Below are 26443 nucleotides of genomic sequence, written 5' to 3'. Positions count from 1 at the left end.
CACAACTAAAAAAAGTAGTCTTAGCATTGTACAGAGCTAGTTTGTGAGTGTATTGAGTTCTGTGTGTGACAGCAAAACATGCCTCACTAAGAAATAATCATACAAACCAGAGAAATGAAAGCAAAATGCCAATATATCCATTCCCTTGCTAAGGTTGAGGAGGGATCACTATTGGAAACAGAAACAGTTTTTAATGATAGGTTAGTGCCATTGATTCAGGTTTTTCATGTTTACAGCTTTCATGTACCTTGGTAAAATTAAGATGGAACTGAAGACTCATGCTTTTATAAAACACTTTCCCTTCCTTTAGAAATTGCTATCAAGTATTTTGATTTCAATTTCGCCCCCTTCAGTCATGTCTTTCATTACTGCATTATGTTGAGACAAGTACAAAAGCACGTTTTAGCCAGGAGTTTGGATTGGATATAAATGCAATGAAGGTGGGTTTAAAAAAACCCAATTAGTTTTGCTATGCTCAACAGTGGTGCTATCTGTGCAGCCCAACAGTGACACCCAGAGGCAAAACATATTTTCTTCAGCACATGGATTTTTAATAGCCAGATTTTTGTCTATAAATACCAGACTTTAATTGACTTTTAAAATGAGTCCTCCCTTACTAGTCTTTATGAACCTTTCAGATGTGCATTAACTCGCACATAAAGTATGTATATTGATGCAGACCATTTCACTCCATCTAGAATTTTCATGCCCCCTTGTAAAATCTTTTATTCTAAACATCAATAAGCCACAACAGTTCGGCACAAGAGGCTGAATTTTTATAAATTGGGGCCTTTCCTGCCTCTTTGCTAGCTTAGGTGGCTTAACACTGGGCAAGACAAAGACTTACTAGTTACATTTTTCTACTTGTGAGTACTGTAATCAAGTCAAAACCAACAACTTACTTTATTACAAATTTTACCATTTTATAAAACACATGTTTAATTATAGAGATAGCTGTACTGTAATTAATATTTTGGAACAATTGTGATTTTGAGCTTAAATTATATACAGAACTGTCATTTTTGTATGTGTTACAAAGATTGCTATATGACGAACTGTACTTTTCAGTTTAATTACAGTATCATTGTAAATAAGGCTGAATGAAGAATCATTTACTACTTTATGAACATAGATTGTGAATGTATTTCAATGTTTTTGCAGTATACAGATTTACTGAACTTGAAAGCTGCTTCATTTTATGTGCAAAAAGGTACTTTAAAGCTATATTTTAAATCAATTGATTCAGTGAAATCAATTAACTTTAATTTGCACATGCAGGTGGTATCCTTCCCATTTTACTTTGTGTATTGACACTAACTGGTAAGGTGCATATTGTGTTTAGAATGCATTTCGCAGATGCTTTCTGTACATAAAACGAATACAGGGACTCAAACAATGCTGTGCAGTGTATAGCAGAGCCATTTTCGGCTTTGATGTACTCAAACTTTTTCAGTATTTAAAAAAAGTGTTTTGAATAATATATTAAAAAGTCTATTGTATAAATAAAGTCACCTTATTGTAAGTATTCTGTCTTTTAAAAATGTAATTGCAAGACACCAGCACAAAGATTTCATTTTTCTAATTCACAGACATTCATAGAATGATGTTAGGCCTCTTTTTATTTTAATTCTGTCATTTCACAGGTTGTAATTTTGTGGCATTCCAAGGACATCAAAAGCATCAAGTGGGGCTGCATTCTCATGAAAAGGACAATTCTAGTGGTCAGTTTTTCAAGAGTTGTAGCCACAAAAGTAGTATTGGCTGTCCTAGAGGTTTGGAGTTGCCAATACTAGTTTAGCAAACTGGTTAGTATTCTTCACCTGGATCCTGATTGTACTGTAGACTAGAAGCATTTGGTACAACTGATTTGGGGTAGCATGTGTCAAATGTGCTAGCATATCATGCTAGTAAGCTGCACAAGTACCACCATTATTAGGGAAACTCTCCACTGTCAAACATGCTTAAGCATACCCAGTACTACGCTGAATTGATGGCAATGGCTAGAAACATCCTCTATAGTCTGAAGGAATGCCACTCATGGTATATGTAGAAAATCTAGAGTTTGCATTATGCTGTAACATCAAATGTTCAAGAATTGTTACTACTTCAGTGTCCACATCCCCAGTCTTGACTATAGCGATTAACTTGATAATTAAAAAATAATTTTTGCCCGTATCTCCATGAAAAACAAGAGCCATTTGCTTAAATCCATCACAATCTGCAACTAAAACCAGGCTTCCAACAGAATATCCTCTCCTGGAAGAGTTGATGGGTTGCAGGGGAAGGTGCTGCATGGCCATTCACTGGATCCACATCCAGCAATCTCTCATTTTCTTGGTGGAAAGGGGCTATGGCTTCTGCAGTGGTATCAGCTGTTTGGGGGAAAGGTGAATATCCTCAGGAGCAGTAGTGTGCTTCCTTGCTACTGTATGGAACAACCAACAGTCTGGGGCTTCTGTCCATTACTACGCATACAGAATTATATACTAGATTCAAAATCTGTCTTCACACAGTTGTCTCAGCAATAAATCCCACTGATTAACAGAACCTTAAAGTATCTTTTAGGACTGCAGCTTTTGCGGAAATCCCAACTTCCTAACATTATGATTCTGTGCCAATATAAAATGGTCCAAAAGCAAGCCCAGCAGGCAACACAGTCAAAGCAGCACACCTAGCATACTCAATGACAAGAGCAGTTGAATTATATCTGTGCAAGAGGTGTCAGAGGCTGTTTTCCAGCTAAAGAATTAGGACCCCCCACGTGCCTTCCTTTTCTCAACTGCTAGTTTCATGTATTTTACAAAGAAAAGTGACAACTTAGATGTGCGCTGACATACGCAACTCTGTTTTGAACTAAGGTGGACTTCCCCAACACGGCACTTGCAGAGCCCTGCAGATGCACCTGTGAGGCTTTCCTGCCCTTTCCAATCCATTTCTTGTTTTGTTTTTTACTTAAGGGCAGCTCTTCATACTGTAAAGCACACCACTGACCAAGCCTCCAGCTGCCCACCATCTTCTTTTCCCCAGCATGCCTGTAGGCCCACATGGGGCCTTTGGAAAAAGAAAAATGGCAGGCAGCTGGAGCCTTGGCTAGGGCTGTACTTCACAGCATGCCTAGGACCAAAAACAAAGGTAGGGAGAGATGGAAAGTGGGAAAGAGCAACCTAAGTGCAGGGGGGGGAGGGAGTGACCTAACTAAGAGAGGGAGCAGTGAGTGGGCAACCCAATGGCAGTGGGGGAAAGTGAAGGGGGCAGCGGTCTGTGTGGCAGTGGGATTTTGTGACCTAATTCCATTGCACCATTAGCAGAAGAAACTGCTGTGCTAGAAGCGCTCTGCTGCTTTTTCCTGTTGTGCAAGTGCTAGCGGACCACTTTGGAAACCTAAGATCGGCAAGTGGCTACGCAAGGGGAACATCTTGGATTCTCCCTTCGCGCATAGTTCAGAGCTTGGTTTCCGCTAGTGTTACCTCATTCTCACTAAGAGAATTACACTGTTCCATACAACCATGTGTGTTTGTGTTATGAGGTGTGAGTTTGGTGGAAATTGATTTGGGACGGAACTTCTCACTTAGGGAAATAAATTGGTTTGCCTTCTGCGCAGTAGGTGTTGGAACAGAAAATGGAGTTTAAATAAGTGATTTTGTGTCTTGGAGCCCAGGTGCCACCTTGTACTCAGTTTATTGGGCAGGTTACTTGTCTTTTAACCTTAACAATTTACCTTCTGTGAAATGGATGTACTGAGACTGACTGTACCCACCAGGAGTCACAAATTTCCTAATTTCTGGAATTTATAGCAGTTTGATATAAAGCATACTTAGCCATGTGGCTGATTTTCTAAAACTGATCAACGCCTCCTATATGTGGTTGAGCCTGATTTTCGAATATATATGGAATATGGGTACAAATACATCAAAGGCAATTAAGCTTTCATCATACTTCTCCGGTAATAGGCCAAAGCATGAACCAGATGCTTCATACCATGCAGATTAAAATCCCCATGTTTTATTGTTTGAACAAGAACTATTTTGGTGCTCCCAAAATTAGAAAAAAAGGTAATTTTGAACATGGTGGTGGTGGTGATTTCAACACAAATCCATATCATTACACATGTCCAACTTCAGCTGACATACTACATTTCTTCATATAAGGTGTGTGGTGAATCAGGGCATACATGGATACAGCCATCAACAATTCCTTGACTGCAGCAGCATTTTTCCCTAATGCCATGATCACCAAGAATCACTGCTGGACAGATCTGTGTACCACACTTATGGCATACAAGTAAGTCCCCAAGGGCAGTTGAACGGCTTGCATGTAAGGTTAAAGTCCTAAGTGAATCAGCCCTTAAGAGTAACACCAGCATGTGCATGTTGGGGTTATGCTAATCCAAACAAACAGTTCTCCAGCACAAGGATTGCAGTTTTCATTCTTCAGAGAGCAAGATCTTGTACCCATTTCAGTTCAAACCAGCAATAATGGATCATGTAGGAATCCTGCTTCTTAGGTATTCAAGCACAGCAGCTGTACCCTTGGCAAGAATGGCTGCTCGAGGAGTCCGAAAAGGATTGCCTTCCAGCAAAAGCGTCCTAATTGAAGGACCAGAAACCAATTAGGACAAGAGTTCATTCTAGTGCACCCACTTGTATGTGCATGCATAATCCTTATACATAAAAGCGATAATCATTTAAATTCTATTTTTAGGTAGGATTCACTGAAAAACCTTGGAGTCAGAAAAGTCATCTAAATAGTCTCTTGTTATATAGAAGCTTCATGTCAATTACTTAAAAATGGAGGTCAGCCATGTCCCTAATCATTTATATTTGCCATCTTTCAACCACAACTGGACTTATGCAGGTTGAAAGACCATTATAGCTCTAAAAAATTCATACTTTAGCATAAACTCCCCCTACAAGCACCAACCAGGACAACTGTCTATAACAGCACCAATTTCTAACCAATGGCACTGTCAGATGAGTAGTTTAGAGAGTGGGCTCTCTCCTGTGTTCTCTTTAGCACAGGTACAACATCACAACGGAACTGGGGGAAAATGTTTCTTTGAACATGGGCTTTCCAACAAACCTTTTTGTAAGGTTCTGGGTGCTATCCCAGAGAGACAGAGAGATTCTAGACTCAAATATTCAATGAATTGTACTCATACTGATGGGAGTACACGGAGGAGCGCACCCTTAAATTTAGTGTGTACCTAATCTCTGGAAACAACAGTATCTGACAGTTTTTTCTGCAAAGAACTAAGAGCACGCATTTTCAAAAAGATAACTGAATCAATTCAAATAGACACAAAAATAAAATGGATTTAGTGATGCATATTTGTACTGTTTCATTACAGTCTTTTCCAAAATAAATAAGTTGCATAGAAACATGTTATGTACAATTCATGAAGTTAAAGTCACCTGAGATTGACACAGTTCCCAAGTTCTGGCGGTACTTGCAAAAGATCATTGTTTTGAAGATCTAGGGTACCAAGCCTATCCAACTTCTTTATTTGTAGAGGTTCCAGAGACCCAACCTGATTATTACCAAGGAGGATTGTTTCAAGGGTTGGGATGTGATACAGGACTTTTGGAAATATTTTAAATCTATAAAGGAATAATTACAAGTAAAACATAAATGCTGAACAAAATTAATTCTACCTAAAAAATTATTTGTGTAAACACAACTACCGAATGCACCTGTTGGGATTCCAACAATCATATGGCTGCTAGAAACTGAGCATGGTGGTTCCTTCAGAGACTCCATTAAAAAAAAAAACCGGGGGCTGGATCCAGACTAAGTTAATTGCACATCAACTGAAATCAATGGGACAATTTAAGAATTGATTTCAATGAGACTTAAGTGCAACTAACTTGCACTGCAATCCTAAAAATTCAGTAGGGCTTATTTCCACATAAACATGCATAGGATTGCATAGTTTGTTTGGCTACAACCAAATATTTGTAATAGGGGAAGAAGGGAAATAGGCCTGTATTGGCAGGAGCACTAGGAGAATGACTTCAGATTTCTGTGGGTGAGGTAAAAGGTAGATAATAGTATTTCTTATCTGAAAATGTCCCCCTGTGTAAGTGACATACATTACAAAGACAACACAAATATATAAATAACACTGTTTTCATAATACAATATTTATCAATGTTGCAAGAACAGTTGAAGAAAGGTACACTAGAGCAGGGTTATAAACAATGGCTTGGATCCAGACCTTGCCTTCCACAAACAGAAGAGCTCCTCCCATGTGTGGAAGACTTTTGAACTAGCAGAGCATTTCTGCTGGTGGAATGTGGGAAGAGGAGATAAGAATAAAAAGTTCTGAATTGAAAGTTACTGGAAGATCTTTCAGAAAGTTGTGCTGCTTGGAGGAAGAACCCTGAGATGGCAGTATTTTTAAGGCTATATTAATTATTAAATTAAGGATATAAAAATGATACAGGTTTCACATGACTCATGTGGTCCATATTGTATGAAATGATGGTACATAGTTGAAGAGTTCAGTGTTTTAAAGTTATCTGGATTTACTAATAATACTACAATCTGTTAAGCTGGAGGCAAAACACTAGGTTATTTTCAACTCTTAATTTTCCCCTCTATTCTCCTAAATGACAAAAATTAAGATGTGCTTAGGTACTTTATAGATGGAGCAGCAAGCTGCTGCACCTGAACAATGGATATATTTATAATTGTTGAGTTATAAATCATGTTTATTTAAGTAGTTTAGATCTACCTGTCACAAATTTCAATTCTACCAACTCCCCCATAGAAAAAAGAGACAACCCCCACACACACCCTAATGGGCTTCAAAGCTCTAAGTTTTACATCTCTTGAATAGGTTTTTTTGTGTATATGAGCAGTGGAATAACATCACATTTCAACATCCATGTGCACTTTCAGAATACAGTCTATTCACACAACCTGAAGCATCCCAGGAATTGCCTCCTTCAACATGGTACTGCTTATACAAGCAAATTACCTGGGTGAATTTCTGAATGCACAAGTTTGCTGTGGTTTCTCAGTGTTACATAATACCACAAAACAAAGGCATAAAACCAACTATTTATGTATTATTTAAAATATTTCTAGGCCACCTTTCAGGGCAGGAGACCTCCTAAGGCAGCTGACAACAATAAAATAGACTGATGCAATTTCATAAAAACAACAATAAAAACACACATACATAATCAGAGGAAGGCCAGAGCAAACAAATAGGTTTTCAAAGGCTTCCTAAAAGTCTGCAATGTTGGGGCCTGATGGACTCTCGATTCAGTAACCTTGCTAGGGCCATCTGCAAGGGCACTTACCTGTTATAGGCAAGATTTATTATTTGCAGTTTTGCCAGTGCTTCCATTTCATCAGGCAGAGATGTCAAGCTGTTATTTCTAAATTGTAAAAAACAAAAGCAACCAAACACTCCAACTAGTAATTTAGATTAGAAGTTGATGTTTTAATTGAACCATTTCCTGGTACAAAAGTTGTAAATGAGAGGGTTCTAAGCTTAAAGGCAGACTAACAATCATTTTTATTAAAACAATGTTTTTCCTTTAATACACAGGTAGAACCACTGGCTCCTATTCTAACATGGATTGAGAACCACTTTCCCATGATAAATAAGCTAGATGAGTATACTTCACATCTACAATAATCATGTGTGGGTGAATGCACATTAGTGCAAGTGGAACCTCCATGTTCAGGAGCAACATGCTTCCAACTATCAGTTACTGGGATCAAAAATAGGGAAAGCTGTTGCCCTCATGTCCTTCTTGTGAGCTTCCAAGAAGCATCCAGCTAGCTACTATTGGAAACTAGGAGCTAACCTATAGTCTGATCCAGCAGGGCTCCTCTTATTACATCACATAAACAGTAGCATGTCCCACTTGGCAATTCCAGCTGCATGTGCATATGGTGAAATACACATTCATTATATAGATAAGGACATAATTTTCTATACATAAGTAGTATCTCTTTAGCCTGGTTTGGATGCCATGACAGCCCAGAGTAGGTTGAATTGTGGGTTCTTGTTGAATCATGGATTCGTTACATTTCGTTACATGAAAACCCTGCACTATGGTTTAACTATGCAATGTCAACCACAAACAACCCAGGAAGAGAACCCATGGTATGTTGCTGGGTTGTGAACTCCGGGTTGTCCATGGTTAACAACCTATAGTTGAGCCATAGTGCAGGGTTTGCATGTAGACAACCCACAAGTCAATAACAATCCATACTCAATCCATACTCTGGATTTTTGTTACATTCAAACCCGGTCTATGGGAAATTTGTTGCACATGCAGTGGAGCACATGCAGTAATTCCAACAAAATCCACTGGGTCAGCTTACAGAGACTGCATGAATTAAACAGCCATGAATCTATTTAACCCAGCCATTTTTACCGGTTCAGAACTGTTCATAACGCATTACTAGAGAAAACTAATCAAATACAAATTAACAGCTTAGCAACATGGAACTTAACTGCGCTTATGGGTTTAGTCAATTGCTCTCTTGCACAAAGGCAAATTGGTTCAAACTTCCAATTGCTAAAATTTGCCTTCACTTCCATAACACAAGTGGCATCAGCTGAAATGGAGTGCAGAAATCTGGATGCACAAATGTAGGAAGTACAAGGGACAGGCAGACAGATGGAAGTATATTACAACTGCCCATCCCTCCTGGAGCACTACAGATGTGGAGGCCAGATAGGAAGAGGCATCCACTTGATCTTGGCTAGTTGGGAAAAGTGCATGAAACATAACCCAGAAGAGACAGGAATAGTTTTGGGAAAAACCTGGGTCCAAACCCCTCTCTGCCATAAGAATATTCAGCCCAAAAGAGACCTACATAAGTTGCAACTCAACAAGCTGAATGGAACCCACTAGCCATGCACTAGGCTGCTAGGTACTAGGCAGCAAAACCCAGAGGTTTACCAGAGTCCCTTGTAGGGCCCATGCATGGCTGGTAGGATAGGTTTTGTTACATGTGTCACAAATTGCGCAAGCCAGGCCTCTAGCCTTCTTTTGATCTCAGAATGTTAACGTCACACTGATTTAGCCAATGCCAATTCAAGTCTTCTTGAAGGGCCAGCCTTTTCTCAGTCATTTTACCCTTGTATCTATTTAGCCACATTTGCTCCAACAGTATAGTGACAGCTTGCCTTTGCTGCTGTTTAACTCTGCTGCTAGAGTTCTCAAAAAGGAGTTTAGGAGTATCCTCAGGTTTGTTTCAAGCATATCCTTGACTCCACATTGGCTAAAATTTCACCTATTACTGCATTTAACAAGGGAAAGGCTTTAAGGGAGTCTATAATTCTAAGATGTCTTAGGGAGAAAGTTTTAAGTAATCACTTGCCTGATATCCAAATGTGTCAGTCTATGAAGCATACAGAGCTCCAGGGAAATGGAAGAGAGCTTATTGAAACCAAAATTGATATCACAGACAGAGTCTTTTAATTCCACAATTCTGCAGATAATTAAAAAAAATGTCAGTGATTTGCAGTATTTAGAGTTATTTCAAAAGACCACTGATAAAGCCAAACTGTAGAACCATCACCATTTTATAACCCCAGAGTAAGATGTTATCCTCACCTAGAACTAGACTTCACTACAGATGAGCAAAAAAGATCAGAAATGTAATCTTGTCCAAGGCTAATCAAATGAGTTCTGGTTGACAAAAGGATCTGGGCAGTTGCTGTTAACCATTACAAACTTAATTTTACTTCAAAACAAGGGAACTTACTTGAGACCCATTATTTCACCTCATTCAGTTGGAATGAGACCAGCCACCTAGGGATGGTGTCAAGACAGCTATTGCTACTACCTTGTGGCATTAAATAACTGACAGCTTAATATAAGAAGCCCAAAGAATGGTCTGAAGCTAAATGGCACAGTTCTATTGCTGAAATTAAAGTGGTCTAGCCCTGTAAGCTGCCTGTATGGAAGAGCACCTGGTAGCAGGCATAGATTCTGTTCATCTGATCTATTCTTATATCTCAACTGGGAACTCAGGCTAGTTTAAACCAGGGGTCTACAATTTTTAGCTGGTCTTGCTGGCCAAGCTAAAAACTCCAGGGAAGCCTCCACCTCATGGCCTTTCCTGATGAAAGGGCTGGGATGGGGGGAACGTGCCCGGGTGGGCAAAGGTGCTTGGAAGAGGCTGAGCACTTCTGGCCAGCATCACTCAAGACATACACACACCCACTGCGAAAGGCTGGCAGAAGAGCGGCCTTTTGGGCAACACAGGTCATAAGTGTTCCAAGGACCTCTGACGAGCAATGCCAAACATACAGAGCCTGTCAGCCTTTCCCAACAGGAAAAGATGGAGGAGAGTGGCTGCTTGGAGGAGCCCTAAGCGCCTCCAACTGCCATAGCCCAACACACTGTCCCACTGAGAAAAGCTGGCAGGAGAGGTGCTGACTGGGCGATCCCAGTTGGAAGCACACTGAGAGCCTCTGAGCACAGGCCTCCAACACACACTATGGGCCTTCCCTGATGGGAAAGGCCAGTGAGAGAGTGACCAATTAGCCACTGCTGCATGGAGACCCCTCCAAGGCCGGCAAGCAGTGGCATCCAACCTTCCCTACTTGCCTTTCTTACTCGACAGTGGGACAAGCTGGGGTTTCCATCTTTCCCAGTTTGGACCTATGTGGCTCTACTTATCACACTCACCAGAGGGGGAGTCATACTTGCCACAGCAAGCTGATGTGTGGAAGTCTGCTTTAAACTATGGTTTGTTAAAACCAACCAGGGTTGATCTTGGCTTGGTTCATTAGATTAACCACAGTTTTCCTTTTTTGTACATAATGAGAAACATAGTGTACATAATGTTACATAGTAATTAAAAACAGGAAGTAGATGCTTCCAGTCTACTCCTTGCAGATGAGTGGGAGAAGGAAGAGGAGAGCAAGTGAGCCCAAGGCACATGCACATAGCACTAAGCTGTGTTTTCATTTCATGTCCAAACTAGGTCACCATCTTGTTAATATACCTACACACTACTCACAGTGAACAAAGTCTTTCACTGGGCACATCTTGGATCATATCCTAAGACAAAAACACAACTGAAGCGATATTTTAACTCCCAAGACTGAAACATGCCTATAATGTTTCCCTTGAAATAAGACATAGCAGGATTAACACTGTTGTAGCAGAAACATAGTACCTTACAGGAATGTCAGTCAGATTATTCTTGCTGAAATTTATGGTAGTGACAGGATTGCTTCCAACTGCATTCAATACTTCATCTGGAATTACAGCTGCCTGTTTGTCACTAAAAATATTTTAGAAGTCATTTTATTTAGGAGGCACATGCAATTTAGACTGATAACCGTTAAGGGTGTTTTGATAAAACAACCTAATTTAAAAAAATCAAAAATTAAAATGGGAAAGCCATTGGGTTCTTCTAAATCCACCTGCAGAATGACTCATTTGTACTTAACTATCAATATGGAATAAGGCTGGGAGACCAAGTCACAACATTCTACGAAGACACCTTTTAAAAAAAATTAATGAGATGCGAAGCCATTTCTAAAGCCTTTACAAAAATAGCTACTAACCAAGACTACTGACCTCAACAAGACCACTCCACAGAAAGCTTTATAAGGCTGTGGGTAGGGACAGTCTTTTTTATTATATATATTTTATTTGTACCCTGCTTTTATTTGTACCCTACCAAGAAAAATGGCACTCAAGGCAGCTTACAATCATAAAATTTGATTAAAACTATAAAACAAATGCATTAAAACATAATTGAAAACACAACAGAATAAACACAGCACCCAACTCAACTGCTTTGCTTACACACCAAAGGTCTGCTTGAATAAAAATATCTTTGGTGGAAGGGTAGCATAGAGGAAGTGAACCTAGCCTCACTTGGCAGGGAGTTCCACAGCCTGGGAGCAACCACCGAGAAGGCCCTCTCTTGTGTTGCCAAACACATCTCTAAAGGTAGTGATATCGAAAGAGGGGCCTTTCCCAAAGGTCTAAAGACCCAGGCAGGCTTGTATGGGAGAAGACAGTATTTCAGGTGGCCTGGTCCCAAACCATGTAGGGCTTTATAGGTCATAACCATCACTTTGAATTGTGCCCAGAAAAAGACTGGTAGCCAGTGAAACTGTTGTAACAAGGGAATCATGTGCTTCCTGTAACCAGCCCCAGTCAATAGTCTGGCTGCAGCATTCTGGAGCAACTGAAGTTTCTGAACAGTTTTCAAAGGCAGCCCCGCACAGAACGCATTATAGTAGTCCAAACAGGATGTAACTAAGGCAAGCATGACCATGGCCAGATCAGACAGCTCTAGGAACTAGGGCAGTTCGCACACTAGCCTCAGCTGTGCAAACGCACTCCTGGCTACCGCCAAAACCTAGGCATCCAAGTTCAGGGCCAAGTCCAGGAGTACACCCGAATTGCGAGCCTGAGCCTTCAGGGAAGCATAACTCTATCCAGTACAGTTTGAATCCCTATTCCCTGATCTGCCTTTCGCCTAACCAAGAGAACCTCTGTCTTGACAGGATTAAGCTTCAATTAGTTTGCCCTCATCACATCCATTACCAACATCAGACACTGATTTAGAACTAGAACATGGATTACCATGCAAAGGAGAAAGTTGGGTGTCATCAGCACACTGGTGGCACCAAGCCCCAAAACTCAGGACAATCTCGCCCAGCGATTTCATGTCTCTGTTAAATAGCATGGGGGATAAGACGGAACCCAGCAGCCATGTCATCAAACAGGAATCCCCCAGCACCACTTTCTACATTTGCCCCTCCAAGAACGACTGTACCCACTATAAAGGACTGCCTCCCAGTCCCATCTCAGACACCCCAGAAGGATACCATGGTTGATGGTATCAAACGCTGCTGAGAGATCCAGCAGAACCAAGAGGAGACACACTCCCTCTGTCCAGTTCCCGGAGTAGATCGTCCACCAAGGTGACCAAAGCAGTCTCTGTCCCATAGCCAGCCCTGAAACCAGATTGTTCTCCAACATGTTATTATAGTACTACTAGCACAACATTAACCAAACAGCTTTACCAAATAGATGACTTTTTATTTCATAGCTTGGAGAACAACACTGTAAAGCTTGTTATCACTGTTTACCATTACTATAGTCTATTACTATGCTACTACAAATGGGGCTTTTAAGATCACTATAGCAGCAACCCAATGCACACTTAGCTGGGAGTAAGTCCCATTGACCAAAGTGACTTAGTTTGCACAACACAACGCAGCTCATCATGGGTTACTTAACCTATGATGATCTGCAGGGCCCATGGGCACCACTTTGTACATCCAATGTCCGCTCGGGGGTTGTCATGTCATGTGAACCCAGCGAGCATGAAATATGTGAGGGTTAAACAACCCATGGTCTCTTCAAGGGTTGTATGAGGGTTGTTTAACCTTTGCATAACCCATGCTCACCAAGTTCATATGACATGACACAACCCCTGAGCGAGGGCTGGATATGCAAAATGGTGGCCACTTGCATCCTGCAGTCTCCTCGTGGGTTAAAAAACCTACGGTGGGCTGTTGTCTCATGCTTACCAGTCCATTCTAACTACTTTTCAAGTAAACATGTATAGGATTGCATCAAGGTTCTCAATTATTTCGAGCGACAACTGAAATTGTGAAATAGTTTAAGCCCTCTTACCAGAAAGCACCCAGAATGAAAATGAAATCTGAATCCCAAGGAAACACCTTTATAGAACTTGCAGTTCTACTGCCAGTACTGCTGTAACTAGCTTTCACAACTAATCATGGGTAAGGGACTGGGCCACAGGATTGTGTGTTCTCCTCCCATAGACCCATGTCTTTCCAGCACAGATTCCCTGCTTTAACCATGGAGTTAAGGGTTACCATCAGCACCAACTTTAGCCATGGTTAACACTAATGTTGAGTGCTTTGGGCAGAAATACAGTAGATAAATGTTGTAGACATACAAACTATGGTTACGATACAAGATACAATTCATTCCAGAGAGGCGAATGGCTGGCAGGGGAAAGCATGTGATCCTGTGGCCCTTTCCTTCAGCTATGATTAATGGATGGCTTCATTAAAACTGATCTGTCAGGGACACACTATAAAACTGAAAACTTTATAACAATTCATTTTCATGTATAAGTCTAGCTCTTCTAAGCTTAAAATATTCCTACCTATAATCCAATGTTTTCAACGCAGTTATAGCATGAAAGTTAATCTTTGACTGACTTGGCAAAGTCATTGCAGTCACAGGCAATTCTCCATTTGGACCAATTATATCATCGTCTAAAGAAAACAGGAGTAGATATGGTTAACATTTGAAAAACATCAGAAATGTACAGAAGTCTTAAGAAGATAAAGTGTAGCCAGATGGTAAGGAACATGATTTCAAATTTTACTTGACAGGCTTAGCATGGGCCATAATAGAAGACTTAAAATGGTTCGACACCCAGTAAGTCATATTTGCAGCCCATCCTATGTGTGTCTATTCAGAAATATGTCCCACTGACTTCAGTGTATTCAAAGAACTTGGGAAATCCAAAGCAGGTCAAACTGAACACTATCTATATTCTTCACTGCCAAAATAAGGGCCATGTTCTTTTTTTTTTTGCTGTTCTTTGCAGCCTCTTCACAGCCTCATTGGCTGCTTCAGTGACATTTGTTTTTCTAACTACGTACTCCTTTTTCTAATTAATTTCAGTCAACAGAGAATTGCATAGTGTGTTGGCTGTTGCATCCCATAGCTGAAACTGGCTACGTGACGATGACATCATGAGGTCAACACACTGAGATGCTGCCCACCCTTCCTCTGAATTGGTTTCATGACCAATCATGTAACCTATCATATTTGGCTATGGGATGACACAAAGCTAATTCAAAGTAGGAACAGGAAAATATCGACTTAACACTGAATAGATGTTGTGGAAGGAGCTAGACTGTGAAAAGGTTTGCTCCCATTTTGAGAATGCCCATCATCAAAGGCCCCATTGTTACAGGTCTTCAAATGGTCCCTAAAGGGTCACCTGCTTACCTTGGCCTATAATGGAGTTAGGATTCTACTAGGGCCATAGTGTATATGGTACTGTCTGGTATTTTTAACTGTAAATTCTGATTTTCACATCATTTTATTATGCTTTGTGGATTTAAATTTTCTTGTACTTAACAAAAGGGTTTAACATAAAAGAGATCTTATAAATCTTTTAAATAAACAAATTGGATTTTCACAGGGGATGGCATGTTTGTGAAAAGTATCCCATTTCTGGCTCAGCTGTAGTAAATAACAAGCAGCCCCAAAGACTTTATACAGCGTATTTATTTATTTATTTATTTATTGCATTTATACCCCGCCTTTCTCCCTCTTGCAAGGAACTCAAGGCGGCTTACATTATCCTCCTCCTCACCGTTGTATCCTCACAACAACAACCCTGTGAGGTAGGTTGGGCTGAGAGTCTGTGACTGGCCCAAAGTCACCCAGTGAGCTTCCATGGCCAAGTGGGGACTAGAACCCGGATCTCCCGGCTCCCAGTCCGTCACTCTCACCACTACACTACACTGGCTCTAGAAGATGCTCAGGGCTTTTTCTTTGGAAAGTCTCCAAAGCCTGCGAACTTCTCTAGTTCTCCAAGGTTTACGAAGGTAGTTGATATTTGGGATTATCGTTCTATCCGATCAAGTGCGGTGTTTGCTATACAGGTGCCTTAGGTCATAAAAGCTTGTATTTCTTCACCACACCAGGACCAATGGAGAAAATGACCTGTTTTGCACAACACAACAGACCACCATGGCTTAATTTACCCGCAGAGGCTGTTGCATCGTGCCGGGGACTGCAGGTGCCATTTTTGCATGATGTCTGCATGCGCCTGGCTTGCCATGGCTTGTGGTGTTGTGCGAAACCAGGCAGCAGGGGTTGTTTGAGGGTTAGACAACCTGTCCAATTGTCTCACCTCAAACAATTTCTGCCACCTGTGTTTGCACAATATGACAAGCCATGGCAAGCCAGGCGATTGTGGGTGCCATGCAAAAATGGTGCCTGGCATGACATAACAACCCCCACAGGTAAACTAAGCCACGGTGGGCTGCCGTGTCATGCAAACCAGGCCAGATGCTTTACATGGACAATTTCATTTTTAGATTCTCATAAGTATCCTATGTTCTCATAAGTATCCTATGATCCAGTTGTCCAAAGGTTTCGAGTTATTAAAGAATTGTTGAGAATATTACTGAAAAAGTAAGATCTGTGATAGTATAGCATATAACACTTTCGCTTTGAATTATTACCGTTTAAGAAACCTTTTTTTAAAGGGGAAGCTATACTAATGACAAAATGAATGGTCACATCATATTTGGTTGATACAAGTCCAAATCAATTTTGGCATGCATGTATTTTTTTTTTTTTAAAAAACAGACGATGAAATAATTCAGTAAGTGAAGTTCTTTCGCTCCCAAATAGCACTACAGTAACTACCCACAACCTGGTACCAAGAGATACCCAATCGTTCTACCATGTTTGCCCATACAAACAGAATCCCACCCAAGGAGACCATTTCAAATTAATACTTATTAATATTAATATTAATATGCTAATACTTTTAAAGTATTTGTTGCTAAACCAGACCTTTTAAAAGAGATGTCAAATAGTTATTAGATATTACACAAGCAGTAATACTGCCGACATTCTCTAGTACAAACCGTTAAATACATTGCGAAAGAAAAATCTATTATTACGTTTAACTCATCCACTATCAAGGAAGGAAGCACACTTACTTGATGCTCCGTCCTGAGCATGTTTACTTAGAAGTATGCTCTTCCACTAAAGTCAATAAAACATTTCCAAACAGATGTGTTTAGGATCAAGCTATAGATGAATGGCAAACATGAGTGCACAAGTATGCAATACTTCTTTATTAAGTTAAGGGAAGTTCCAGAAATAGCAAGCTAAGACTCTCAAGGGCTTCTGCCTGCGCTGGAGCTTAAAAGTGAGATAGGTTTTGCAGGGTAGTAAGAGTAGCAAGCATACAGTTGGGGATGAAAAATGGCTGCAGGATAATGGGAGGAGTCAATACAGACAAGGGAAGAGTAATGTGGCACATCATGGTATGGGAGACGGAAGCAGGCTGTGATATCACAAACTGCTTCTGAAATTTCCTCAAGTTCCTAGAGCAGTTTTCCATGTATTGAGATGGGCTGCTGCTGCGTTTGACATTCAGAGGTAGCAAGTCAATTTCATGACTGGCAATATTTGCATCTTTCACTACCAAGTTTATTTTAAGCTGCTAATGAACTATTGAACTAGTAACTAGGCAACAAACAATTCTTCTGGACATTCAGTTCTCCAGCTTTCTATTTTATTAATACCAAACTAGAGTCTTCAACTTACTTAGGATCTATATAATAAGGGATAGGCTTCAATACATACTAGTAAACTACTTTCAATTACATGGAAAAAGAGAAAAGCTATCTGAACAGAGATGTGGATGAATGGGATTTCTAATTATAAAAAACTAAAACAGCAATAAGAAAATGGAGAATAGTTAATCTAATAAACTACAGCTATCCCAAGGGCTCACTTAACTGTACACCTTCAACTCTCAAAGAAAACATTTACCTTGTATTTTACTCCTAAGGTATTTCAGAATTTCTTGTGTTCCTTTCTAATACAGAAGAAAAAGAGCACAGAAAAAGCTTGTCAATTATCACATATTTGATTAAAAGGGAGTAGAAATAATTTAATATGTAAAGTATGTGTACTTACTTGTAGAACATCCCTTCGAATTGTTCTTAAAGGATTTCCTTCCAATGCTAGGAACTTCAGCTGAGAAAGGTTTCCTAGCTTATAAGGGAGACTGCCAAGATAAAGTATTTTTTAGAAATTACATCAAATACAGAAGGTGTAACAATACTATGCCCACTTACCCAGAATTCTGAAGCTCATAATTAGAAGATCCTTCTTTGTGGTTCAATATTACTTTACAAATTAATACTGTTTTTCAAGGGAAAAGTATGGTCTTAGTTCTAAAATTCAGCAATCATATAACCCTGGATTCCTTGCTACGAAGCAAGGAAGACTATTACATATGTTTTCCTACCATACTAGACTAGTCTTACCCACTGATATCATTGTTGGATAGGTCTAGTCGCTCTAATCCCTGTAGTACAGTAATTTCATCAGGCAATGATTTCAGTTTATTATCTCTAAGTTCCAATACACACAAGGAATTCAGATGCTTTAGGTGTTCAGCTCTTAACACTTCAATCTGATTTTCACCAATGTGCAATTCCTAGAGGAATGAAAAAAATGAAAAAAAGATAAATTAATCTCAAAAAAGACAAATGCCAAGATAAAGCAGTCTCTGAATTGTACTACTACATCTCTAAAAGCAAACAAATATTTACATTTTTTTAATCAGAGTTTCTCAAGCAGGAAGTCTGTAGTAACCATGTAGGTAGTTAAGTAACTAGTGTTCCATATCACACATACTTACTTGGAAGTAAACCACACTAAACTCAGTAGGATTACTTCTTGGTAGAGAAGCATCAAATTGCTCTTACCAACCTTACTAAAATTCTGATAATCTTAACTTTCATTAAAAAAAAATGTTCTATCCACATTCTGAAGACAAACTTGAATACAAATTTTCTTCAGAATGCAGATGGAACTACATCATGTATATGTGTCACAGGAATCACTCTGCCCTTAAAACATACTGTCTGAAAGCACCATGTTAGGCTGCGATCCTATACACACTTACCTGGGAGTAAGTCCCATTGAACTCAGTGGGGCTTACTTCTGAGTACAAATGTATAGGATTGCTCTGTATGTGGTTAAATACAGGCAGCTGGACAACCTATATGCTATACTCTAATCGCAGTGTCACAAAACAAAAATCAGGCTAAGAATCTAATTTCAGTACCTAGCTGGATAAGCTTAACTACTTTTAGCTCAGTTTCACCAATATATATAGATGAAAGTTACAGAGTCATGCATGCCTTATTTACATCCCATCTAGACTACAGTCATGTGCTCTATGCGGGGCTGCCTTTGAAAACTGTTCGGAAACTTCACCTGGTCCAGAATGCTGCGGCCACACAGTTAAATGGGGCCAGTTACAGGAAGCTGGTTCACAGGGACTCACTTGTTACCACAGCTTCACTGACTACTGTTCTGTTCCCAGGCACACGTTAAAGTGCTGATTATGACCTATAAAGCCCTATACAGCTCAGAACCAGGCTACTTGAAAGACCGCCTTCTCCCGTACAAGCCTGCCGGGTTTTAAGATCTTTGGAGGCCCTTCTCTCAGTAATACTGCCTTCAGAGGCACATATAGTGATGACGTGAGAAAGGGCGTTCTCAGTGGCTGCTCCCAGGCTAGGGCACTCCCTGCCAAAGCAGGCTAGGTTGGGTCCCTCTGCTGTCCTTCTGCCAGCAAGCAAATATGTTTTTATTAAAGCAGGCCCTTGGCATATAAGCTGGTCTCTTGGCAGAAGCTGTACTCTGTTGCTATTTTACCTTTTATTGTTGTGCCTTTAACTGTCATTTTAATGTATTTGTTTTTGGGTTGGTTTTTTTTTTTTTTTTTTTACTTCTTATGATTGTTAGCTACCTTGAACTCCATTTTCTTCGTGGAAAGACAGGATACAAATCAAATGAATAAATAGTTTTAGGGGCCATAGAATACTGGGGATTTTCACCTCCAAGACAATGGACAGAACTAGGATCTCGGAGATTAGAATCCCCACTCGGCTCTTCACCCCCACCCCCTCCCAGCCACCCCAGCAAGCTCTGTGGCAGCTCCTCTTCCAAGGTCAGTGTCAAGACCTCGGAAGGGGATAGGCAGAGGAAAAAAGGGGTGTGCCAGTGGGCAGGGAAGGAGGAGAGGCCAGGATCTGCAGAATCCTAAAGCCTCTCAAGCCCTGTCCCCACCCCTGGCAGCACAACTCCAGTAGCCAGGCTCAGAGGCCCATCTAATGGAAAATGCTGAAAAGGAGGACCGAGAGTCAAATATCTCCTTTGTCATTCAACCCATCCTGTTGGCAGCAGCCAGCAGAGCACAGGGTTTTCAGAAGCCTCTGAGATCAGAAGCTCCTGTCTAGCAGGCAGAAATCCAGTAGGACTGCTCCCTTAATTACAAGTAGTAAATTAATTACAGTAGCATGAGAAAAATATACTTCAATACCACAATCCACTAACGCACAACCAAGCATCAAAGCTACAGAGAACAAATCTTACCTTTAAAGATGTGCATGAAGGAAAGTCTGGCAGGTAGCACAATTTGTTTCTCCTTAGATAAAGTTCTTGCAATGAAACCATATTGGATAGTTCAGGAGGTATAGTTTCCAAGTAGTTTTTAGTACAATCAAGCTGTTTTAAACCTATAAGAACAGATCAACGTATATATATCAGAATCAAAGTCAATAAGAACGTAAAAGCCATGCTAGAATCAGACCAAGAATCCATCTAGTCCAGCATTCTGTTCACAGAGTGGCCAACCAGCTGTCGACCAGGAACGCACAAGCAGGACAGCATCGTCCCACCCATGTTCCCCAGCAACTGGTGTATATAGGCTCCCTGCCCCTGGTACTAGGTGACTTTACTGAACACCACCACCACACAGGTATATTTTAGTCAAATTATACTTTTAAAAGGGGCTTCAAATGTTTAGTGTCCAAGCCAGATTGAAAAAGAATGATTCACAAGTGTGCAAGTGAGGTTTCACCACTCTTGCTTTTTAGACGAAAGGGAAAAAGAGGTAGGTAGGGTTAACTCAATAATACAATTAGTAATATGCTGTTGGGTTTAAGTCATATCTACAGTGCATGAAAATAAAACTCCTTAGAGAAGAATAATGGTGAGGTACTTTTTAAATTGAGTTTCAGAAAAAAACAATTACTACTAGCACCCCCCGCACACACACACACACACGACAACAAATACAAGTTTACCAAAACCCTATTTCAAAACTTCCTTACTTTTCATTGCACTGATTTCTGCTGGTAGATTCCTCAATTGATTATAAGCCAAATTGAGACGCACCAAGTTTGTAAGAAAAGCAAAACTTGTAGGGATACTAGAAATATGGTTGTTGGAAATATCCTGAAGAAAGCAAGAGAAGAAACATTGATTCAAGCAGTGACCCTATGTACACCTATGTAGGAATAAAACGAATTGGATACAAGTTAACTTACTTCTGAGTAAATACGCATACGATTGCACTGTGAATAATTTATAACAATGATTATGTGAGAAAATTTAAGTAATGTCCAAACGACTTAATAAGCTAACAGATTTAGACTTGGTCACATTCAATTGAAAACAAGCTTCAGTAAAGTTATTTCAAATTAAGCTGTTTGTAAACTTTCACGTCAGTTGGGTTTCTTAAAGTATACCTCATCTTAGGACATGGCAGCAATGACACCACATGAGGTGGGGACCCACTACCAATTCAGGCTCTTTGAAGCATTTACAGGCACATACATGCAGCTGGAAACATGTGCTTTCCACATATGTATGTTAAAATATGAAAGAGTTGGGTCTACCATAGACAAGAGCCTTATTCAGGCATTATTTAACCCACATAGTTAAACATGTGAGCGGAGACACATCGAGTAGTCTCACCCCCTACTATCGTGCATGTCATGTAGGCCCTCCCTATGAAATGTGTATGTAGACCTCAAACGTCTGTTAGGAGGGGGCCTTCAAGTGTACAGCCGTGTACATGAAGGCTTCCACAGAAACAAGATTGCTTGCATGGAGCATCTCGCCTGCAAAGAAACTCTGGGATATCTGACACTCAGATGTCAGACAGTCAGGGTCACCCAATAAAATTGTGTAGCAGTAAATTCAGGACAAACAAAATAAAGCACTTCTTCACAACATACACAATTTATTTATAGAATTCACTGCCACAAGATGTGGTGATGCCTACTGTAAAGGGGAATTAGGCAAATTTATGGCAGATAAGTCTATCAATGGCTATTATCCATGATCACACAATGAGTATTAGCTATAACAGGTCAAGGTTCTGAGGCAATGAGCCTCTTAATAACAGTTGCTTGGTGGGAGGGGACACTACTATTGCCTTCATGCCTTCCTGGAGTGCTTCTTGGAGGCATCTGGCTGGCTGCTGTGGGCACCAGGATGCTGGACAAGATAAACCTTTGAGCAGACCCAATAGGGCTCCCCTTAGCACATCTCATTAACTTTTCTATAAGCTTTTGGAGGGAGATGATGAAATGTTGTTCAAGACTTTTCACATAACAAACTGAAGTACTATTAAGTTAATCAGATATAGTATAAGCTAAAAGGTTCTGCAAATTGTAGCATGTTTGCAAGCAGTGTGTCATATGCAGAGTTTTAACATTCAACAGTAAATCTGTCAGACAAGAATTGCCCGATTCTTAATATAGGGCTGATAAACCCAAAATAAAGGGTTGGACGCAGACTTCTTCCATTCACTGAAGAGACCTAGATCTAGTGGCAGCTCCCACTGGAGAAAAGGGAGGGGATTGGGGGGCAATGCCTCCTTCCCCCTCCAGCCCCAGAGATACCTCCCACTGTGTTCCAGAGATCCCCTGTCCCTCACAATCAGCTTTTTGGGGAGTGGGGCAGGTGGAAGGGAGATCTGGCAAAAACCTCTTCCTCCCATCCTCCAGGAGGAGTCCTGTGGGCGGAACTCCACCCAAAGGTAGTCTGGATCCAGCCCAAGAACTGTAAAATACTGTACCAATTCAAGTATTATGCAAGTATAACTAAAAAAATAGTAATAATAGTAGTAAGCATCACAAGGAGAGTTATCACAAAAGCCTTCTACTTACCAACTCTTCCAAACTGATAAGTTGTCCAAATTCATCAGGCAAGTGACATAATTCATTGTGCTGCAGAAACAGACTCCTCAAGTGCTTTAGCTGGGTAAGCTCCTCTGGTATATCTTTCAGTTTATTATGACTATAGATAAAATAATATCTTGATTTTATTGTACTATATTCGATACCAACTGTGAAGGATTACTGGTTTCACCCCAACAACCCTGCAAGGTAGGCCAGGCCTAACTTGGCCACAAATTTCCCCAGAATTAACCCAGTTGCTCCCTTCCAGGCCAACAGGCACTGTATTTAGCACTGAAGTTATTCAGAAGACCACACCAACTGAAAGCTGAATAAAAGTTTATTAAAGGGGAAAGGGGCAAAGAGGAAGGAACAGGGAAGAGGTGGTAGGTTGTACAGGAAATTACAAGCAAGGTTCAAAACTCTAAACAAAACCAGGAATGCTAAACACCCAGGCACACACTCCCAAGAGCAAAACAATAAAACTAGCTAGTCTATCCAATAAATACCAAAGTATGGGCCTCCCAGGATAACCATTGACCAGTAGCACACCCTAGTACCGTCAGGGCCAATAAAAGACTCGAGCCCCTTCTTTAGCCCTCTTTTTATTACCCAGCCCTAGCAACTCCAGGCAGATTTGAAACACCCAATCTCAGCCCAGTCCCAGGACACCCCACTCCACCCTCCAAAGAGGTTGCATCTTCCCACCAGGCACAGGATGTTATCATTTTCCCAATTAGCCAGAGCAAACCTTGAGCTGCCTGGCTGAGAAAGGGCCAAAAAACAATCAACCTCCAGGTGGCTGCTGAAAAAGTGACTGCCCCAGCAGCCCTCATTGCTCCTACCCTATTAACCCATTCTTGACACCAACCATTAGCCAAAGCTTACAAAAGAAAACTTGACCATAAAATATAATATACCAAAACGTAACATTAAAAATGTAAGTTTAAAAGATAATAAAACCAAGACAAAACCAGCAGCAGTGCAAAGTTCCACAAATGCAGTAATGCAATTTTTTAAACTGAAGGACTAAAAAACCTGGAAAAATAAAAAGGTCTTCACCTGGCACCAAAAATGCCACAATGCAGGCGCAAAGTGAGCCTCTCTCAGGGGAGGGGGGGCACATTCTACAACAGGGGTGCCACCACTAAAAAGGCCCTCACCTTAATAATTATGAAAGGATGCATTAGAACCACCTTGGAAAATATAACAGCTGTCAACACAAAGACCTCTGGCTTGAAAAGATTTTTTGCACATTAAAAATGAAGGTCTGTATATAAAAAGCATTTCCATTCACTAAATATTTTTATGAAGTTCGTATAATATGTTTACCTCACATTAAGTTTCTGAAGGTTTTCCAACAATCCTACAGCAGAAGGAAGAGATGTCAGTTGATTATCATGCACCTAAAAATAAGAAGTTGCCAGGAGCACATTTATTCTCCTAGTGTATAAAATATCAATTGCTCTAGAACACAACTAGTGCCAACAAATTTAGGGTTTGGAAATGACATCTGTACAAGCCACTGTAATTCTAAACCAGAATTCCACTGGTTCACATTTTTAGCCATTTTGTCAAGCTCTGTCATTTAATGGCAAGGCTAAGAGGTAAAACCGGAAGGAATGAAGGGGGAACTGAAAAACTACGGAAGAAACCATACTCACACTGAGAACAGTTTTAAAGCATAGGAACCAGTTTAATTTCAGATGCCCAAGATTCAGAATCCTTCTTAGAATTTTGCAGATTCCTCATTCTTTATCCCCATTAAAGTCAGCCAACTTTTTAATGTGCTCCCCCCCCCCCCGAGCTCAGGGAAGCATTCATTTTATTCTCCCAACAACCTGCAAGTGAGGCTGGTGACTGACCTATGGTCAACCAGTGAGAACCTCGGACTGCGTAACTTAAGTCAAGCACTCTAGCCTCACACCACAACAGCTCAACAACTGACAAATATACACCTGTGAAGCCCCTCTGATGCTAGATACAATGCTGCTTCCTATGGACTGGATAAATCACAGACATGTATTTTTACTGTAAGATCTATACGTGCCTTTCAGGACTGGAGCACTCAACAAAACTCTTACAGCTTGCAGAATGGGAAATGCCTATTCTGTGATTCCTCCCACACACTCTTTATCAGACTTTACACAATATGAATGCAACATCCATCAGTTATTGTACTCACATCCAGCACGGTGAGCGCAGGCAAGAATTTGACATCATCAGAAAGACACTGAAGTTTGTTTGAAGATAAGATTAGTTTGGTGAGATCAGTTTGCTCCCACCACCGATCAGCAGCACCAAAAGAGAGATTTTGGTTAGCTTCTTCCGGAGTATCCAAATTTATTCGCCATACATGTAGAGGTACTACACAAAGAAAAATGATACGTTCATACAAATACCTGACCCAGCAGTCATAGTTCTGCCTCCACTACTGTTGCCATTCTGAAATATTTCACACAATTACAAAAGAAAATATTGGATTTATGTACATCTACAAAGGAGGAAAGCCTTTGTTTTTCCCCCCGTAACTTGCTCTACCCTTCCAAGTTCTCCGTTTCTAAACGGTGTAGCACAAGCCTAGCCATGTTTATCCATAAGTCCCACTTACTCCAATGGGACTAAGCACATTTTCTTCCTTCCTAGTAAGTGTGCTTAGCACTGGAGCCAGCATGCTTGCCACACAGTCCCATATACAGCATGTTCCACCTGTAAAGACAGCCTGTAATAAGGAGAAGGGGACGGCAGAGGAGGAGATGGCTAGATAGCATCACCGATGCAATGAATATGAACTTGAGCACACTCCGGGAGAGAGCGCAGGACAGGAAGGCCTGGCGTGCTATGGTCCATGGGGTCACGAAGAGTCGGACACGACTGAACAAAATAGCCTTCCTGTCCCTTTACGAAGATAAAGCAGTTAGGAGGAGCTGACCCCATCCCATCCCATCCCTCCCTCCTCCAGGACGCAGGGCGAGTTCTTCCTCCTGTTACTGACACGGGTTTTACTTCACAGGTTGCCCACCCCTGCTGTATAGGACAGCCTTCGCCCAACCTGGTGCCTTCCAGGTAGTGTTGGACTACAACCCCCAGCATTCCCCAGGCAGCCACGCTGGGAGTTGGAATCCAACGCCTCCAGAAGGCACCAGGTTGAGGGAAGGCCGGTACAGGGCCAGGGCAAGAAAAGGATGGGCGTGGCTTTTCGCGCCCGTTCCTACAAGCACTAAACTCTGGGTGGGAGAGAGGGAATGAGAAGGCCCTGTCTGGAGCACGGCACCCTCCCACGTAAGCCCCTCCACCCCAAACCGCCCTCTTTCCGCAAGGAGAGAGACCCGGCCCCATGGGTGAGCTCAGAAGGCCTCGGCCTCCCCCCGCCAGTCCGTGCTGAGCGTTTCCCCTCGGCGCGCGGGGAACGAGGTACACAGCTCGGCGGCTCCAGCCCGCGCCCGGGCCGCTCGCACCTTCGGTGAGCTCCCGGTCAGACAGGTTTAACTGGCCGCTCTTCCGGGCCGCTCGGATCAGGCCCTGAGGCACCGCCGCCGCGCTCGCCTCGCCATCCCCGGCGCCCCGTCGGAAGCCGGCGAGGGAATTTCCCGCTCCCCGTCTCCGCGCGCCCAGCATCGCGTCCACCTTGAGCTTCCGCCAGACCGAACC

At 41.3% G+C, this 26443-nt stretch overlaps 1 protein-coding gene across 1 annotated transcript; it reads right to left on the bottom strand.

The window, feature by feature from the left end:
- Positions 1-880: 880 nt before the first annotated feature.
- On the bottom strand, positions 881-26443 carry LRRC40 (leucine rich repeat containing 40). The gene is made up of 15 exons (XM_084852234.1): positions 26251-26443; positions 24978-25159; positions 24125-24198; positions 22784-22913; positions 20939-21062; positions 20199-20341; positions 18077-18249; positions 17724-17814; positions 17577-17622; positions 14146-14257; positions 11158-11265; positions 9349-9459; positions 7308-7385; positions 5412-5597; positions 881-4586 (listed from the first exon to the last, which is right to left on the bottom strand). Exons 1-15 carry the CDS (start codon positions 26408-26410, stop codon positions 4481-4483), a joined length of 1824 nt encoding a protein of 607 aa, XP_084708360.1. The 5' UTR covers positions 26411-26443; the 3' UTR covers positions 881-4480.

Source organism: Heloderma suspectum, chromosome 4, assembly GCF_057233095.1.
Source record: "Heloderma suspectum isolate Gila_16-S chromosome 4, 16-S_ref, whole genome shotgun sequence".
Lineage (NCBI taxonomy): Eukaryota > Metazoa > Chordata > Lepidosauria > Squamata > Helodermatidae > Heloderma > Heloderma suspectum.
Note: the sequence above shows the minus strand (reverse complement) of the source record. Positions and strands in the feature narration are given on the sequence as shown.

What these genes read in the sequence shown, in the direction of transcription:
- LRRC40 (XM_084852234.1), bottom strand. Translation starts at nt 26,410, where the DNA reads ATGCTGGGCGCGCGGAGACGGGGAGCGGGAAATTCCCTCGCCGGCTTC. An exon ending in CTGACACATTTGGATATCAG is followed by an intron (nt 7,386 to 9,348) that starts GCAAGTGATTAC and finishes TTTACAATTTAG; the next exon opens with AAATAACAGCTTGACATCTC. An exon ending in GGGAACTGTGTCAATCTCAG is followed by an intron (nt 4,587 to 5,411) that starts GTGACTTTAACT and finishes TCCTTCAATTAG; the next exon opens with GACGCTTTTGCTGGAAGGCA.